The sequence below is a fragment of the Pteropus medius genome, unplaced genomic scaffold, assembly GCF_902729225.1.
Source record: "Pteropus medius unplaced genomic scaffold, Ma_sr-lr_union100, whole genome shotgun sequence".
In the NCBI taxonomy this organism is placed as follows: Eukaryota; Metazoa; Chordata; class Mammalia; order Chiroptera; family Pteropodidae; genus Pteropus; species Pteropus medius.
Window position 1 is genome coordinate 135992 of NW_024356336.1, and position 18873 is coordinate 154864.

Genomic DNA, 18873 nt, shown 5'->3' on the forward strand with positions numbered 1-18873 from the left:
GATCTAGATTCTTGTCTTTTCTCTCGGTTTGGGCTTATTTGTGTTGTGTATGATTCATTGTTAAGTGGCTAAATTGTGTAGGATTAACATTTAACCCCTTTAAAGATTTACATTTATTTTGCACATGACATTTCAGATGCATATGAGCTCAGAGCCTGGCAAAGTCAGAGAAAGTAGAACCATTAGCCGGTGTGCTTAGTTTCCAGTCTTTGATGTAATAATCCTTTATGATGTTGTGGAATTCGAGACAAGGAGTCTTAATCAAGTGTCAGTAATGGCAAAATCTCCTCATTTTTAAAATATTTTTAGTCATTGCTTATACTTAAAAACAAATCCGTATAGCTAGATAGATATGTGATAAAACAAATACAGTAAAATGTTAATTGTAGGTTTTAGGTAGTAGACATCTAGGTACTTGCTGTAAAATTCTTTAAATTTTTCTTTGTTTAAAAAATCTGACAGTGAACTGCTAGAAAGGTGAATCAATAAATCTATAGGTTAGTCTTGAATATCATTTAAGTGACTGGATGAATCAAAGATAATTTTTCAAAATTATCTTCGTTAACTGCAAAGCACTATACTCTGCCCTACAAAAAATGAAATGGACAAAATGACAAAACTCTGCCCTCCCAGAATTTACTGTCTCATGGAGAAATGATTCATAAATGCATGAGAGTTTAATGAGGCAAGATAATGTAGAATTCATTGCCAAAATGGATAACTGGTCTTGAAGGGCGTATATTATATAGGGTTTCTTCATTGTGGCTCAAATCATTAAAAAATTTCTTTAGTTGGTCTCTGAAGAATGCGTTGAATTTGGGTGTATTTGGGAGGCATTCCATGTGAAAAGAAAGACATGAGTCAAGTTCAGGAGGGAGGGATGGGCAGCACATGTTCGCCACAGCAGAGGACCTGATTAGATAGTGTCTGGGAATATGAGAGCTAAGGTGTTGACGAATACAGTTTTTCATCAGATCTAAGACTCCACTGTTTGTATGGGTCATCATTATTTCATATATCACTAAAAAAGAAAAAAACTTGACCAATTAAATGATGATGTGTCATCAATTGTAGGATGCTTCCTGATTCACAGATGTTAAAAAATGAGGAAAAAAGATGTGTGTCACAGAAATCAAAGATGTGTGGTAGGTTGGAGAATATTTTATAGTACCTTAAATGGTAGGAAGAAGAAAGAAACTGACAGAAACGACATCTTTTAAGAGGAAGAGAGCCCTCAGTAAATGATACTTATCACCTACTTTGGAATTTTTTCATGTATACCTTGCATATAATTGTCTCTCAGCATAATAATATGTTTATGTGCCTTATTACTAAAAGGATTTCAAACAGCTTAGGTATTTAGTTCATGAACAAAGAGAGGGAAACAATATTTTCTGTTACAGAAATTGAAGATAAGGAGGTGAAAGTAGCTACAGGTATAGATTAGATTAGTCTGTCTCTCCCTGAATGGAAGACCTTGAAGTGCTTACTCACCCAAAGTGAGGCTGGTCTTCAGAAGCATTTAGGAGAAGGACATTCTTTAAAATTTTGATGTCCATAGTCATCCCATCCTTACTGATTCAGAATTTCCAAGAGTGGGGCTTAGATATCTGTATATTTTTTAAAGCACTCTAGTTAGTTTTTGAGAATTTCTACCCTAGAACATTTATTAAAGTATTCTGTCTTATAAATTAATAAAGGAGAAGAAGTAATTCATATTGTGAAAACAATTTATAATTGTGGGAGTCAAAGTAGACCTTGACAATTTACCTCATACAAAAAGGTTGATGATTCTAAAAGTCATATTTAATCAATCACTTAGATATCTCAGGAGATGTCTCTGTACTTTTCTATTCTAGAGCCAGTGAGTGGTGAGCAATACAAATGGTACTTTGTTTTCTCTTGGTAGGCAAGGAGGGCACCATGAGCTGGCAGAGCGTCTTGTAGAAATACAGTATGAGCTGACTGACAGACTAGCCTTCTATCTCTGTGGCAGGAAACCAGGTGAGTTAAAAGACAGAAGCCTCTCCACACCTTCAGTCAGTCAGTCTCTGGAAAAACAAGTTGGGGCACTGTCATTTTTGACCTCTACTTTAACATATCTTCAAAAAGATTGCGAATAAGGATTTCAATTTGAAATGACAGCATTTTCAGTTATATGTAAAAGATGTTGGTCAAATCTTGACTTTTAATTTTTAAAACTTTATTTTAGCTCTAGAGTTGTGACTGTTTTAAGTATCAAAGAGCATAATCGAACCAAAACTGAATGTGTATCACAGTTCTTGCGCATAATAGGACTAGAAATAGAAGAGCAAAGCAGTCACTACTGTAGTTACTTGAAGAATTCTGCTATCTAAGTAATGTAAAAATCCAAAAGTGAACTTTGCCATTAGCCACCTTTATTTCAGAGGTAGAACTGGGGTCGGCAAACCATGGTCTATGGGCCAAATCTAGCCTATCACCTGCTTTTTTAGTAAAGTTTTATTGCAAGATACCCACACCCATTTCATGTTGTCTGTGGCTATTTTTGCACTACAGCAGCAGAGTCTAGTAGTTGAGTATTTGTGACAGAAACCATGTAGCCACAAAGCCTAAAATATTTACTGTCTGGCCCTTTACAGAAAAAGTTTACCAATCCCCGATGTAGAATATCCACATACATGTATGCAGTGGTTCTCCATCTTGGTTGTTCATAGAGTTAAGAGCCCCTGGTATGGTTCCATTTCCTGGTGAGATGGAGTAAGCACACCCCACTCTGTCTCTCCTGAAGACAATTAAAATCCCTGGACAAAAGGTATGGAGTAGCTATCTAAGGACTCTAGCTAGTGGTTTAGAGAACTCAAAGTACCATCAAGCTAGTGGTGAGTATCCTGTTTATTTTGCTTCTGATATGCCCTCCACAATAGCCTGAAACTCGGAATTGCATCACAGATGCAAAGAAGCCTTCCTTCTTTTTCTGGTCTGAGAAGCAGGAAATGGAACTCCCACCAAACAGAGAGTAAGGGGAATCCCCTCGTTCTTTTTTTCTTCTTTCTTTTTCCCCTACCCTAGGCCCTAGGCAAACTTGTGGCTACAGTAGTGGCAACAGCAGTGGCATCACAGGTGCCTAAATCTCTGACCAAGAGCATGAGGGGAATCCTGACTGCTTTTCTTTTTCTCTTTATTCTCTCATCACTTGGCCTGGGAGGCAAAATCTAACCTGGTCAGTTTCCTGCTAAAACAAAAATATTAACAAGCTCCATAGAATTTAAGGAAGACTCAGAGTCTCATAACATAATATTCAAAGTATCCAGGATACCATCAATAATTGTCATATGAAGAACCAAGAAAGTCCCAAAGACTTGCAAGGGGAAAGGCAGTCAGTGGACGCCAACCCCAGATCACCAGGTGTTGGAATTACGAGACAAAGATTTAAAAGGCAGACAGTAACTTCATTCTTTAAGAAGTGTGAACATTCTTGAAACAAATAGAAATATAGAAAGTCTTGGCAGAGAAACAGAAAATATAGAGAAGAACCAAAGAGAAATATTAGAACTAAAAAATATAATAACCAGAATTTTAAAACTCACTGGATGAACTAAATTAGCAGATTGGAGATGACAAAGAAAAGAGCAAGTAAATTGAAAATAGATCACTAGAAATTATCCAGTTTGAGCAATAGAGAAGGAAAAAAGACTAGGAGGGGAAAAAACTGGACAGAGCCTCATGGACCTATGATCAGACAATATCAAAAGGTCACATTTGTATCAGACTCCCAGAAGAAGATCAGAAACTAGTGTGGTGCAGAAAAAATATTTGAAGAAATATTGGCTAAAAACTCTAAATTTGACAGAAAACAAACTTACAGATTCAAGAAGCTCAGAGAATTCCAAACCAGATAAACTCAAAGAAATTCTCAATCAGACACATCAAATTCAGACTGCTGAAAACCAAAGATAAACATCTTGAAAACAGCCAAGGTAAAAAATGACATATAACATACAGAAGAACCATTATTTGACTGACTGGATTTCTTATTAGAAGCTATGGAGATGAAAAGGAAGTAAAACAGAACTTCGTTTTCATTGAAAATAGACTTCAGGAATGAAGGTAAAGACATTTTAAGATGAAAAGTAAGAATCAGTTGCTCTAAGAAAAATGCTAAAGAAAGTTTTTTTGGGTGAAAGGGAAATGATACCGGAGGGAACCTTGGAACTTCAGGAACAAAAGAAGAGCAACAGTAGTGATAAGTATCTGGATAAATGTAACAGACTGTGTTTTCCTCTTAAATTCTTTAAGATATGTTTGAAAGTTTGAAGTAAAAGTTAAAATTGGTCAGGTTTTTAGCATATGTCAATGTTACACATTTGATAACTACAAGATAAAAGGTGAAAGAAATATGGAGGTACGATTGCATTCTTAAAATGGTAAAATGTTATTTCCAAGTAAATTGTAAAAACTTATGTATATTATAATCCCTAGCACAACCACTAAGACTGTACAATGATATATCGTCAAAAACTCTAGAGATAAGTTAAAATGGAATATTAAAAGTTACTCAAGTAATCAAAAGATATTTTGATACAAAATATTAAAAGAGAGGAACAAAAAACTGAAGCCCAAACAGAAAATAATAACATTATAGACTTAAGTCCAAACATATCAATAATTACATTAAATATTAATCATCTGAACATACCAATTAAAAGCAGAGATTGTCAGAATGGATTTAAAACAAAAAACAAGCCATAACTATATGCAGTCTACAAGAAACCCACTTTAAATGTAATGATATAGTTAAGCTAAAAACAAAAAGTTATAAAAACATATACCATGCAAAACACTAAGTAAGAGAAAGAGTGGCTAATATCAAACAAAATGGACTTCAGAACAAGGAAAATTAGCAAGGATAGAGAAGTATATAACATGGTGATAAAAGAATCAGTTCACCAAGAAATAACAATTCTAAATGTGTTCACATTCAGCAACAGAGCTTCAAAAAATACATGAAGCAAACTGATAGAAAAAGGAGAAAAGGTCAAATCCACAATTATTATCGGAGACTTAAAAGTCTTCATTTAGTAATAGTAAGAGAAATCAGCAAGGATATTTAACTGAAACTAAATCATCAACCAACTGCATTTAGTTGACATCTATAGCATACTCTACCCAACATCATTTCTTTAAAATACACATTGAACATTCACCAAGTTAGACCATATCCTGGGTCATAAAAGAAACCTTAGCAAATCTAAAAGAATTAAAATTCTGCAAAGTGTATTCTCTAACCGTAATGGAATTAAGTTTATTTTTATTAGGAAAATACCTACATGCCTACATGCTTGAAAATTAAAAAACATACTTCTAAATAATCCATGGGTCTAAGAAGATAAATTCTTACATTAGAAAAGAAGAAAGGTCTGAAATCTTTGTGTTCCCCTTAAGAAACTAGAAAAAGATGAGCAAAAGAAACCCTAAGCAGGCAGAAAGCCAGAAATAATAAAGATAAGAGCAGAAATCAATGAAATTGAAAAAAAAAATGAATCAAACAAAAAGCTGATTCTTCAAAAAGAATAAGCAAAATTGGTAAATGTCTAGCCATACTGCAAAGAAAAAAGGAAAGAATACACAGAGTAGGATATTACTACAAACCCCACAGACATTAACAGGTAATGCAAAAATATTAAAAGTAACTCTGTGCACGTAAATCGAAGAACTTAGATAAAAACGAACCAATTCCTCGAAAGCCACAAAACTACCAACACCTACCTAAGAAGAAAGAAATATTGTAAATATATAATCCTATGTTTTAAAGAATTTGAATTTGTTCTTAAAAACATTGCATTAAAACCCTAGCCCAGATGATTTCACTGGTGAAGAATGAACAGACTGAAGTGATGTTTCTATATAGCAATACAATAAATATGGTTTATGACTCGCATGGTTTGCTGGGTTTGCAATTATGATTCTTAATGCATATTTTTAAGTGTTTGGAATTCACATTTTAGGTTTTTACATAACAGACTATTCTATCAAAATTTGGAAAATAAATAACATCAGTTCTACAAGATATTTTTTAGAAAATAGAAAGGGAAGGAGCACTTCTCAAGTCATTTTGTTAGGCCAGCATTACCCTGATACTAAATCCAAGAAATGCAGCACAAAAAAGTAATCCTTGTAAACAAACACCAAAATCCTCAACAAAATGTGAGCAGATTGAATCCAACAATATATAAAAAGAAAAATACAACATACAAATGGGATTTACAGATATGTAAGACTGATTAAATATTTGAGAATCATTTATAATGTAATTATAATCTGTCACATTAACAGACAAAAAGAACACTATATAATCTTATCAGTTGATGCAGAAAAAGCATTTAACAAAATTCGACACCACTTCATGATTAAAAAAAAAAAAAAAACTTAAAACCAGAAATAGAAGGGACTTCTTTTAATCTGATAGAGAGTATCTCTAGAAATCTACAGCTAACTTCATCCTTAATTATGAAAATTGAGTGCTTTTGCCCAAAGATCAGGAACAAAGGTAGAAAGTCCACTCTTATCACTCCTATTCAACATTGACCTAGAAATCCTAACTAGTGCCATAAGACAAGAAAATAAAGGAGAGATATACAGATTGAAAAGGAAGAAATAAGACTGCTCCTATTCATAAATGAGATGATTTCTATGTAAAAAATTCTAAGGAATCTATGGTAAAGTTCCTAGAACTAATTGTGTTTAGCAAGGTTGCAGAATACAAGGTGGATAAAGGTCAATCATATTTCTACAGACTAACTGGACAATTGGAAATTGAAACAAAAATAATACCATTTACAGTAGCTCCAGATCAAATACTTAGGCATAAACCTAACAAAATATGTATGGGATATATATGCTGATGTATATATATGTAGTTAATATGTACAAAATGCTGATGAAATCAAAGAGGACCTGAATAAGTGGAGAGATACACTGTGTTTATGGATTGGAAGACTCAGTATAGTTAAGATATCAATTTTCTGCAAATTAATTTGTGAATCTAATGCAATTCAGGAATTTATTATCGATGTTATTCTGAAATTCTTATGGAAAGCAAAGGAACTAGAATAGCCAAGACAGTTTTGCAAAAGAATAATAATAACATGGGAGGACTCACACCACCCAATTTTAAGATTTGCTGTAAAATTCTGCTGTATTCAAGACAGTGTGGTTATGGTGAAGAGACAGACACAGATCAATGAAACAGTATAGGAGTCCAGAAATAAAACCACATAATTATATTCAATTGATTTTTTGACAAAGATGCAAAGGCAATTTAATGCAGGAAGGATAGTCTTTTCAATATATGGTGTTGGAACAACTGGACGTCCATGTGCAGAAAAAATGAACTTCAACCTTGCATCTTCTAGAAAAACTCGAAATAGATCATAGATCTAAATGTAAAACATAAGACTATGAAACTGGAAGAAAACGCAGGAGAAACTGTGATCTTGGATTAGATAAAGTACTTGAATGAAGCACCAGAAGCATAAGCCATAGAAGAAGATATTGATACGTTGGACTTTGTCAAAATTTAAAACTTTGGCCCTACAAAAACTGCAGTTAAGGTAATGAAGAGCCACAGACTGGGAGAAAATATTTGGAAATCACACATCCAACAAAGGACTGGGATCCAGAATATTTATACTTAAATACTTAAAAACTCAGCAGTAAGAAAACCCAGTAAAAACTGGGCAAAGACAATATACAGTTGGCAAATAAATAAGCACATGAAGAGAGAAATTCAGCACCATTAGCCATTGGGGAAGTGCAAATTAAAACTACAACAAGATACCACTGCATACCTATTAGAATTACTAAAACTAAAAAACCGAAAACCTGACAATTCAAGTGCTGAGGGAGATGGGGGAAACTGACATTCATTGCTGGATAGAAAACAAAACGATTGAGTCACTCTGGAAAAAAGTCTAGCAGTTTCTTACTAAGTTAAACATATATTTACTTATAACCCAGCGATCTCATGCCTAGGTGTTTAACCAAGAGAAATAAAGACGTGTTTACACAGAAACCTAAACATGAATGCATATATTGGCTTTATTCATTGGTTTGTGATTAGTGTTCTCCAGAGCTAGATTAGGACTGAGTCATTAGTGTTCTCCAGAGCTAGATTAGGACTGAGTCAGCTAGCATTTTAGGAAACTGAGCCTCTGCCTGGATCTGCCAAGACCACTGCCCCAGCCCTGACTGTTTTATACTAATTGATTAATTTGAAGGTGAGCCACCAAATCTCAAGGAAGCTCCACTCATCTCACATAGAGAGTTAATAGAAGCCTGCTGTGAGCTAATTCAACTCCATAAATGTTCTTTTCATGGCTGAAGATCATCAGTTACACTGGGGATGAGCAAAGTGTAAGGATTAGGATGAGCATAGGCTTTCTGCCTAATGATGTGTGGACCTTTGTATCAGAAGAAAATGAAGATATGATCCTTGCTACTGTCCAGGTCTTCTGGAATTTGAAGCCAATCAGGCAACTTCTGTTCTCTCACATAATTCATAATTATGGGAAGATACTAACTGAGAAAATAATGGTGGTGTTCTTTTATAGATCTTATCAATATATCAACAAAACTTTGGCTTGGTTTCTGTTTCAGATCACAAAAATGGACAGCACTTTATAATACCTCAAATGGCAGAGAGGTAAGGTCATTGAAATACTGATCGATTTTATTTGTCACTAGTATTTCCTTGGTTGTATAGTGTTTAAGTGTATTATATTTTGTGTTTAACAAAGCCCATACATTTTTCTCTTTTATGGCTATACAATATGGAAATAAGACGGCTGTAAGTAAACCACCATGTAAAAACTTAAGTTTGAAAGAGCACAAGTAACAAATTTATTAATAAGGAAATGGGAGTCAATGATATTGTCATAGTTTTAGCCAGTTTGTGACAGTATATTGTGTCTATAGATTATATTCACAGAATATTTCCGTATTATAAAAGAGTATATTCTTAGTCTGACAGAGTATATTCACAGAATATTTCTGTATTATAAAAGAGTATATTCTTAGTCTGACAGGGATCTGCAAGTTTTATTTGTTGTTGTTAAAGGCTGGATAATAAATATTTTAGGCTTTGTGGGCCATACAGCCTCTGCCACAACTGTTCAACTCTACTGTTGAAAGCATCCATGGATGCTGTGTAAATGAAGGGCATTTTTATTCCAATAAAATTTTATTTTTGGATACAGAAGTTTGATTTTACATAATTTACACAAGTTATAAAGTGTTATTTTTCCTTTTATCCCCAGCCATTTAAAAATGTAAACACTATTCTTAGCTCATGGGATGAACACAAAGTGGGCTATAATCTGCCGACCCCTGGTCTGTAAGGTCAGATGAATTCATGGCTGTAGGAATGAACCTTTAATTTTGCCAATTCTTTGTACAAATACTGTCAAGAGTTTAAGAAATGATTAATTGCTATTCCAGGTGTAATCTTGCCATTCTGGTTTTTCACATTCTGCCCTTTCTGTATTTTCTTCTATCATGCTTTTTTTTAACACATCAAAAATTGTGATTTTTCACACCAAGGGCCAGGGGACTAACCTAGCAGTAGTTTTTGTCTTTTAGTAGGTGATTATTTTTCTTTTTACCATGTTACAGGATTATGGCATTTCTAGAAGGAGTTACTTTCACCAAGTTGTTATAGTTAAAGTGTTCTCACTGACTCTATTGGGTTTTAGAATTTGGGGCTCTAACCATGTCCATGAACTATAATTAATATCATGATCCCTTGGCTATCTTAATCTTCTGTAGAGCTCACGAAAATGATTTTCTTTGCTTATTAGTTTTGTACATTTTCTTAGCAGCCTGGATTTGTCTGAATTGGCAAAAGCTGCTAAGAAGAAACTTCAATCTGTGAGTATCTCTGTTTCCTAGTGAACTCCAGTATTGTAAATGTATCCTGCTAAATACCTGTTCTCAGCTGGTTACCTGTTGTATCAGATGACTCTGTTTCATACTCTTAGATGTTGTTAAATCAAAAGCAGACCATTGAGTATGTAGCAGTGAAGACTGGAAGTGCTATTAAGTTTAGAATATCCAGTTTATTGGCTCTGCTTCAAATGCCATTTTTTTCTGTCATTTTAAATGCCTTTGACATTAGGAAATTTCTCCTTGTAAGAGTTCCTTGTTTTTCCCAATGTAAATGAGTAAGTGGGACACTTCTTGGGATTACTTCCTGTGGCCTTAGAGGATGCTAAAGAATGATAAAAGCTGTTGCTGGAATGGTGAGTACCATAGATTTACTTGCTGCCATTGGAATCCAGCCACCGTTGTAATTCTCTCTCATATCCCATGCCATTTATCAGAGCTTTGTAAATGTGTGCTTCAGAAAGCTGATGGTCCTGCCCAAGGGTATGTGCTCAGAGTTTGCCAGGTTCTACAGGTCAAACCTCACTTTAATCTGAGTTTTTCTTTCCAGGCTGCCCACCTCACCCTTAGTCAGGAATCTACTTCTCTGGGAATGCTTTCTCTTAGTTTAGTCCCCACAAATGAAGCCTCACCAGGGCACTTCCTCAGCTGTTTTCACCACCAGATTACACTCCTCAGCTGTTCTCATTGATCTTGGGATCAGAACCAAGATTCTTCTTTTTGTAACGTTTAATGGCGTTATCCAACTCTCACCTTTTCATTCTTGCCCTACTTCCCATCTGGTTCCCATTGTGTGTTTGTGTGTATATGTGCTTAAATATTTCATTATGGATTAGCCCCTGTCTGAAGCTATGAGCTGCCACCTTCAAGTCCTCTTTCAGGAATCTTTTTTTGCCTGCAGTATTCTCCTTTCCCACCTCCATCCCTTTCATCATTCAAGCAGCCGAAATCTGACCACCTTCACAATGTAGGTAGTTTTCCCAAAGCACAGCTGAAATTGCAGCTCCTAAAAATTGTGACTTTTTCTTCATTCCCCTTTTCACTGGAGACCCTTTATTAGAATGGCATATAAAGTACTAAATATTACAGAAAATGAATTTATCATTACTAGTATTTAACTGTAATATGAAATAAATGTATTTTATGCAATTTGTTTGGTGTCTCTGTGTTCTATATCTATGGTTTTGTGTGTCTGTGTTTTATTGCCTTTCTTAAATTAAGGAGGTCATGTAGTAAGATGATTAAGATGATAAGCTTTGGAGTCAGATAGCACTAAATATTCTGTGATTTCCTTTTAGTTACTTATAGTATGTAATCCAATTTTTATTTTAATTCCAACATTGTAAATAAAACCCAAGCTCCCTTTGACTATCCTATATTTGCTAGGCTGAAAGCTACATGAAAGCCGGGGTTGCATCTGTAATAGCTCTGGCATATGGCAATATCTAGCATGTGACAGGCACTAGATAAATATCTGGAACAAAGTTGAGTACAGCTCTCAAGAACTTGGGCTCTGGGTCAAACTGGTCAGGTATAGATCTTGGCCCTGACAAGCTAAGAAGCCCTTTCTGTGCCTTGGTGTCCTCCTAGGAAGGTAGGTAATGATCCAGCAAGGGTTGCAGATCAGACCTGCTCTGTGAGGGTGAGCTGCTGTTGTTGCTGACCACCTTGTGGTCTCCTTCTTAAAGGTGAGAATGAGAATGACCTCACAGTTCTTATCGGTGCCAAGTCAGTGTTTATCCTACAATATCTCCATTTCTACCTTCCTCCTTTCCTTCCTGCCTTCCTTCTTCCCTTTGTTTCTCCCTCCCCTCTTTCTCCTCCCTAATGAAAAGCTGAAAGAAATATAATAAGACTAATATAGTCCTTGAATTAGCAAACGTTAACATTTTGAGAGACTTAAACTTGGATCTCACATCCATCGTTTATTGGCTTTGTGATTAGGCAAGCTGTGAACTTCTGTGCCTCAATTTCCTTGTCTGTAAGTGAGATAATAGTTTCTATCTTCATAGAGGTATTGTGAGTATTAAATATGATATTAGCATAGTGTCTGGAATGTAAGCCTGCAATCAGTATTGCTGTTGTAGTTATTGTTAGTAATAACAACATTAGCTTATAGCCCCTAAGAGGAAAGAGACGGTATTTATGATGCAGGTTCAAGTTTCCAGTCCTTCATCACCTTATCCAGCAAATGGCTCTCAGAGTTTATTTTTAGTTATAAACATAATATAACTACACTAGAGAAAATTTGGAGAATAGAAAAAGGGAATTATCCTTATTCGCTATATTTATAATGGAATCAGACTCAATATTCTAATTCTTGTTTCAGATGCATATCTTTTTTTAAAACTGAAGTTCAGTCATAATTATAGAATTTTATATCCTGCTTTTTTTCACCCAACAATGTGTTTTATCCATTTTAATGTGTTCCTGAGAGGTCTGGGTAGCCAGCATTTAAAATTGCTACATAAAATACCTTGTGGTCAGTGTGTGAGTGGATATGTACTGAGCCCCACCTCAGTGCCAGGTACTGTGTGTGTATGTGTGGAACACAGTAGAGAATAGAACAGATTCAGTGTCTACCCTCACAGAATGGGAAAGCAGTCAACTAAAAAGTAACAGCCACTAAGTATCAACGTGCATTTTATGAGGAAAAAAGCACAGAGGGAGCCGGAGCCACCCTGGCAGGGGTTTGGCCTCATCTGAATTGAGGAAGACCTTGACTACCCTATCCATCCCGGCTGCTGCCAGGCAGGCACCCAGTCTGTGTGGGGATTGTTTTGTTGGCTGACCCTGCTCAACGTACTGAATAGACAGGGTTTCTTTTGTTGGGGATGCTCAGTTCTGGGGATTGAGGACTGCTACTGAGGAAGAAGAGATCAAAGAGGCTTACATCTGGATGATGTTTTCATACAATAGCATGTTCTAGCCTCTCAGAATGGCATGTTTGGCATCTTTATCCTGCCAAAAGTTTAAGATCCCCTATACTTGGAGGAACTGGCAAACATTCTCAAGAGCAGAGCATCTTAAAGGGTTGATACCACATAAAGAGAACTGAAGCCTGTGTTTGGGATATGCACTTTAGATGTCTCTTATTTGAGTACCATCGAGGAGTAAGGTTGCTGTGGGAGGCGGGTATTTGTAGGGAATCTGCACTGTATTGGAAATGTTATTGTCTGTGTAACAATGAGTATTTACTAATAAGCACTGGCTTTGGATGAGACATTGGAGATAAAGGGGTGAATAAGTCACAGTCCCCACTCATTCTGCTAATCCTTGTCCCTTGTGTTCCTGATATTTTTTACTTTCAGCTAAGTAATCATTTGTTTGAAGAACTTGCCATGGATGTGTACGATGAAGTTGACAGGCGAGAGACTGATGCAGGTGACTTAACATGTGGCTTTATCTAATAAGCTTCTGTTATCAGTGGGCAGTGACAAGCTGCCAGCTTCAGTGTTTTACTTCCCCAATTTCTTCTGTCCTGATAACATGTGTGTGGACATTTGCTTTTGTATACGTTGGCTTCAGAGTGTGCTTTCCTGAGTTTTCCTAGTAAGGCGGGGACCGCGGCTCTCAGAGGAGCAGTGGCATACCCGTGGTGATGAGATTCTATCTCTGGCTCTTTCCTCTGGCTAGTCTGGCTTGCCACGCAAAACCACAGCACCCTGGTGACTGAGACAACCGTCGTCCCCTTCCTTCCGGTCAATCCCGAGTATTCATCGACACGGAACCAGGCAAGTGGCCAAGTCTAAAAAGTAACTAGTAGTGGTATTTTGAGAATAGCTGATATTTTGGTATTTTATTTTCCCAGAACAGATCTTTTACATTTTTTGATTGATTGAAATGTTAATATCCTTTATAGATACCCACAAAGCTCAGAAATTGATAAGAAAAGCAGTAGATGTGAATAGATGACTGGGCAAAAACATAAAACAATTCACAGAGGAAGTATAAATAGCTTTCAAATGTGAAGAAATGTTTAACCTCTTAGTAATCAAAGAAAGCAACCTAAAGGCATTAATGAAAGTTTCATCAATCAAATTAATAAAGTATGTAGTAAAGGGTACTCTAAGCTGGTAAGGATGTGGCAAGATGGGCTCTCCTATGCTGCAGATAAGAGTTTAAATTGCTGCAGATTTCAGAAGAGCAATTCGTTAACCGGTTTCAGAAGGCTCAAAATTAAGCGTAGCTTTCACATGGGAATTATTTGGGATTATGTTCTAGTAAAATAAAAATGCTGAGATTCATGCACAGTGATTTTTATCAAAGCTCTGTGTATAATAATAGAGCATTAAAAACAGCCTAAGCATCCATCAAGAGTAGAAAAGGTGAGTAAATTAGGAAGATCTTCTAATTTTTATTGATTAATAGCTATATATAATGATGGAGTCCCAGCATCTAGAATATAACTTTGTTTATCTTGGAATTTTAAAATTTCCATCCAAATTAATTTTTCATTACTAAGTCTGCTTCAAAACTGAATTGATGTTAGAAAAAAAATCATTAAGTAGAACCATTTTGTTTCTGCTCCCAAAAATAAATATGCATTGTGAGAACTTAAATGTTATATTGTTCTCTTATGTAAATGGTTTTAAACCGTTTGCAAGGAAAGTGGTAATGTTTAATTTAGTTATAGCTATGATTGCTAATATCTTAATCATGCTGAAAGTTCTTTGCTAAAGCCTAACAATAGTACGACTAGTTTTATGTGAATATTTATGTATGTGTTTTTAAATTTGGAAATATTTCCAATTATGTTCTTGCCCTCAGGGCAGACAGAAATTAGCTCGGTTTAATGCCCATGAATTTGCCACGCTGGTTATCGACATTCTCAGTGATGCCAAGAGGAGACAGCAGGGCAGTCCTCTCTCTAGTTCAAAAGGTAACTGTTTCAGACCTCTAAATGTTTCTTTGGCCTTAATAAACTTTACACAAGTGTTAGATTTAAAGTTATAAAATTAAAGCAGTCATCAATACAACAGCTTAGATAAAGCCCTGTAAGTTTTACCAGTAATATATTGTGACAAAAAGTTCGTGCTCTTTGAGCACTGGTAAATTGTAAATATTTCAGTGTTATTGACTGCTATTCAGATTTATATATGATTTTTTTCTTCTTGGGTCATCTATCTTCCCTATAAAATTGGCATTCTGAAAAGAACCCAAAAGTCTGACTTAGATTTTATTAAAGTACATAAGAAAATAAACCCTCTTGAATGAAATTAGTTGCTTACCTACAAACATGCGTTCTAAATATTAACGTCTATAAACTTCATATGTCTACAGTGAGAGTTATTGTGGTTTAGAATTGTAAAGAGAGCACCAAGTGCCTATTTCTGAGATGCCCTGTTGAGTCTAAATCAATAGGTCAGGGGCCTGTTTCCATGCTTAAGAACACACTTCCTCCCCAGCCCCAATACTATATTCTTACTGGTTCTTTTTTTCTTTTTTTTTTTTTTTAATTAAGAATACATTTTTTATTATAAAGCTTTTAAACCATAAAATTAAGTTTTTGGTCAATGTCACATTTGTCAAAGACAGTAAAGAATCATTAACTGACAACAATTTGTTGTTCTTGATTTTACTGGTTCAACCAGAAATAAATAAGTTCTAGAAAAGTCTATAAAATTTTGGTGAAGGTGCAATGATGAGAGTCCTTTCATAAATTTGGAATCTCAGAGTACACATACTCTTTGATTTGGTGGTTCCATTTCTAGGCATTGAGGAGAAATAATCAGAGGTGATTTACTACATGTATATATATATATGTATAACACTGAAAACATTAGAAACTGATAATAGAGCAATGCTTAGTCACATATTTGAATAGTACACAGACTTTCAGAGAATATGTAATGACACAGTATAAAGTAATTTTTTTAGTATACTACTAGTTTTGTAAGGAAAACATTTATATACATACATATGTACAAGTGACTATACCACATGAAGTATAAATATACAATCAGTCCTCATTCACCCATCCCATATTTGCAAATTTACCTACTCATTAAAATGTATTTGTAACCCCAAAATCAGTCCTCGCAGCACTTTCATGGTAATTTATGGAAAATTTGAGTCACCTAAAACACATACCCGGTTGAGACTGAACAAGGCAAAACTCTGCCTTTTGTTTTAACTCTTATTGTAAACAGTGTCCTTTTTGATGTCTATTTAGTGCCACATTTTCCACATATGTGTGCTTTTTGTTAGTGATTTTACTGTTTAAAATGACCCCCAAGTGTAGTGCTGAAATGCTATCTAGGGTTGCTAAGAACAAGAAGGCTGCGACGTGCCTTATGGAGAAGATACATGTGTTAGATAGGCATGAGTTACAGTGCTATTGGCCTTGAGTTGGCTATTAATGAATCAACTATATATATATATATGTATAAAAGGATCTCTGAACAGAAACACATAAAACAAGGTTATACATTGATCATTTGACCAAAATATTGGGACCTGAGGCTCGCAGGAACCTAAACCTGTGCTTCCACTCAGAACATGGTTTAATATTTGCTAATTCAGCCTTCAAAGTAACTTTATAGACCATAACTACTGAAAATAATGAGTATATGTATATGCTTAGGAAAAAGACTGGAAGGAAATAGAAAAACATATATTAACGGCTATGAATGATTATCATTAATTTCACAGTTTCTATATTGAATCTTTATAATCAAATGTCCTTTAAATACTAATTTTAAAGGTTAAAATCTCTTTTAAGTATCCCATATTTATCCCATATAGTATCCATCAAAATATCCAGAAACAATATTGAAGGCCAGAGGGTAGCTTATGTGGCCTAAAATTAATTGGAGAGACTTGGATAATTTGCGAAATCTTTTATTCAAAATATGTTAAAGCCTATAGAATCACCCCTGCTCCCCTGTGGACCATACCTTCCTGATATGCGTGCGTGCATGCGTCCACTAGGGGTCATTTCTCCCTCCTCCTCCTCGTCTCCCTCCCCCTTCCCTCCCCTTCTCCCCTCTCTTTCACTGGCATTCAGCTGAGTAAATACCAAAATGCCTGTTCTTTGAATACCTAGTTTCTAAGCTAAACTTTAATAATTTCCTTTCTATTTTGATTTGATATTACCACGTAAACAAGTTACAGTTATAATTGACTCATAGTCGATCTTGTATTAATAAAGATTTAACTTTAGGATTTGGAGCTACACACTATCTCACTGAATGATTAGAAACTTGAGAACCTATCTCCTTAACCTGAGAAGTTATTTCCTAAACCATCTAATTAGTTTGCCCACATTTAGTGAGTAGCTCAGAGGGATGCTTAAAACTCTATACAGTTTATAGTAGGCTAGTTGATTTATAACCTGCAGTGTTATCTCTATATTAGTGTGAATATAACATTGTTATTTCTGTCATTTTCTTTTCATCTTTTAAGTTACTAAACCCAAAAATCCTCCCAACAGTTTTTTTGGGGAAAGGAGAGTTTATTTAAGCCCTAAGTAAAGTTATTTGCTTCTATTGATAGACAATGTGGAGCTCATACTGAAAACAATCAATAACCAGCACACTATTGAGAGTCAAGACAATGATCAGCCGGACTATGACAGCGTGGCATCAGACGAAGACACAGATCTGGAAGCCACTGCAAGCAAGGCAAACAGACAGAAGGTGAGGTCACACACAGAAAGGGAGACTATGTTTCTTTTAAAAATCTTTCCTCCTGCAAAACTACCTTAATTATAAATCACTTGAGGACTAGCCCTGTGAAAAGTGCAAGTTGAGTTTACTACAAGCTTGGACCAAGCAAAGGTTAAACAAAGTAAATAGTTTTAAAAGGAGGTCCTTTGTCCCTGAGTCAGTCAGTTGCTGAATCACAGCCCTGCTGCAATTATGACTTCAAAAAACTTGCAAGGAAGGAATGGTTTGTTTTATTCTTTCAGCAAATGTTTACTGAGCGACTTCTCTGGATGATCTTCTCCTGAATGAGGTCTAGTCTCTTCCCCATGAGGCTGTCACTGCCTAATAGAGATATCTGCTATAAAAGGTACACAGTGACATGTGTCATAAGAAGCACAAACAGCAGAGGGGTGAGAGTGCAAAGAGATAATTTGTTTCTAAGGAGGAATATGTGGAGGCTTTGTAAATGAGATGGCTCTTAATGGGTATCTTAAAGGATACATGGGTTTGGGCATGTGGAGAGGCAGGGAAGGGTGGTCTGGGCAAAGGGAAGGTGAATCAGGGGTGTTTGGGGGAAAACCTGGTCCTGTGTAGAGATAGCTTAAAAGGAACAGGACTCAAAGCTGCATCAGAGGATGGGTCACACCATAGAGGAACATGACTCCAGACTGAAGAGCGTGGACCTCGGCAGGCAATGCAGAGCCCAGGAGGCTTTTAGACAGGGCAGGAGGGGATGGTCAGCCATTTTGGGTCCTCTGTTTTAGGAGTATTCTGGAGGGTCAATATAGGAAGGAAATCCAGTTAGGGGACTGCTGAAGAGCCAACCCAGGCCACTTAAGGGCTTGAACTGAGAGATCCAGATAGGAGAGAGGTGACCGTAGCAGAATGTAAGCCTGAGGAGAGGGCAGCAGGGGTCTGGCTGGACCGCCCAGTGCTGAATTTCCAGGACTTTGGCCTAGACCCAGCCCACAGAGGGGCTCAGCAAACATTTGAGAATAGATGAACAGGAAGATAGAATAGACAGGCTCTGGCAATAAGTTGGATGTTTGAAGTGGGGAGATAGATGTGTCCAGAGATTTCCAGCTCACACGACTAGGGAAATAATGGTGGCATTTGCAGATGAAGGGAATGCGGAGGGGATGGCAAGAGCCACTTGTCTGATATGACCCTGCCCAGTCTCCCCAGAAGCACCAGGTTCACTGGGTAAAAGCGAAAGTCATGACAGGACCCTATATTGATGGGGTTGTCTGTGGACTGACAGGCCGCCGCCGCCTCTTCTCCACCTTGCACACCCGCTCCCTCT

The 18873-nt window shown here is 36.2% G+C and overlaps 1 protein-coding gene across 10 annotated transcripts in view; it reads left to right on the forward strand.

The window, feature by feature from the left end:
* GIT2 (GIT ArfGAP 2) overlaps nucleotides 1-18873 on the forward strand; it is a 46234-nt gene that overhangs the window by 8446 nt on the left and 18915 nt on the right. For 8 of the 10 annotated variants that reach the window (XM_039861915.1, XM_039861918.1, XM_039861917.1 and 5 more), the window contains exons 7-13: nucleotides 1910-2004; nucleotides 8638-8683; nucleotides 9855-9906; nucleotides 13233-13305; nucleotides 13558-13655; nucleotides 14692-14803; nucleotides 17419-17561. In XM_039861915.1, the coding sequence (XP_039717849.1) occupies nucleotides 1910-2004; nucleotides 8638-8683; nucleotides 9855-9906; nucleotides 13233-13305; nucleotides 13558-13655; nucleotides 14692-14803; nucleotides 17419-17561 (619 nt within the window). The remainder of the gene's footprint in view (nucleotides 1-1909; nucleotides 2005-8637; nucleotides 8684-9854; nucleotides 9907-13232; nucleotides 13306-13557; nucleotides 13656-14691; nucleotides 14804-17418; nucleotides 17562-18873) is intronic. The other 2 variants (XM_039861921.1, XM_039861916.1) reach the window with 1 other exon arrangement.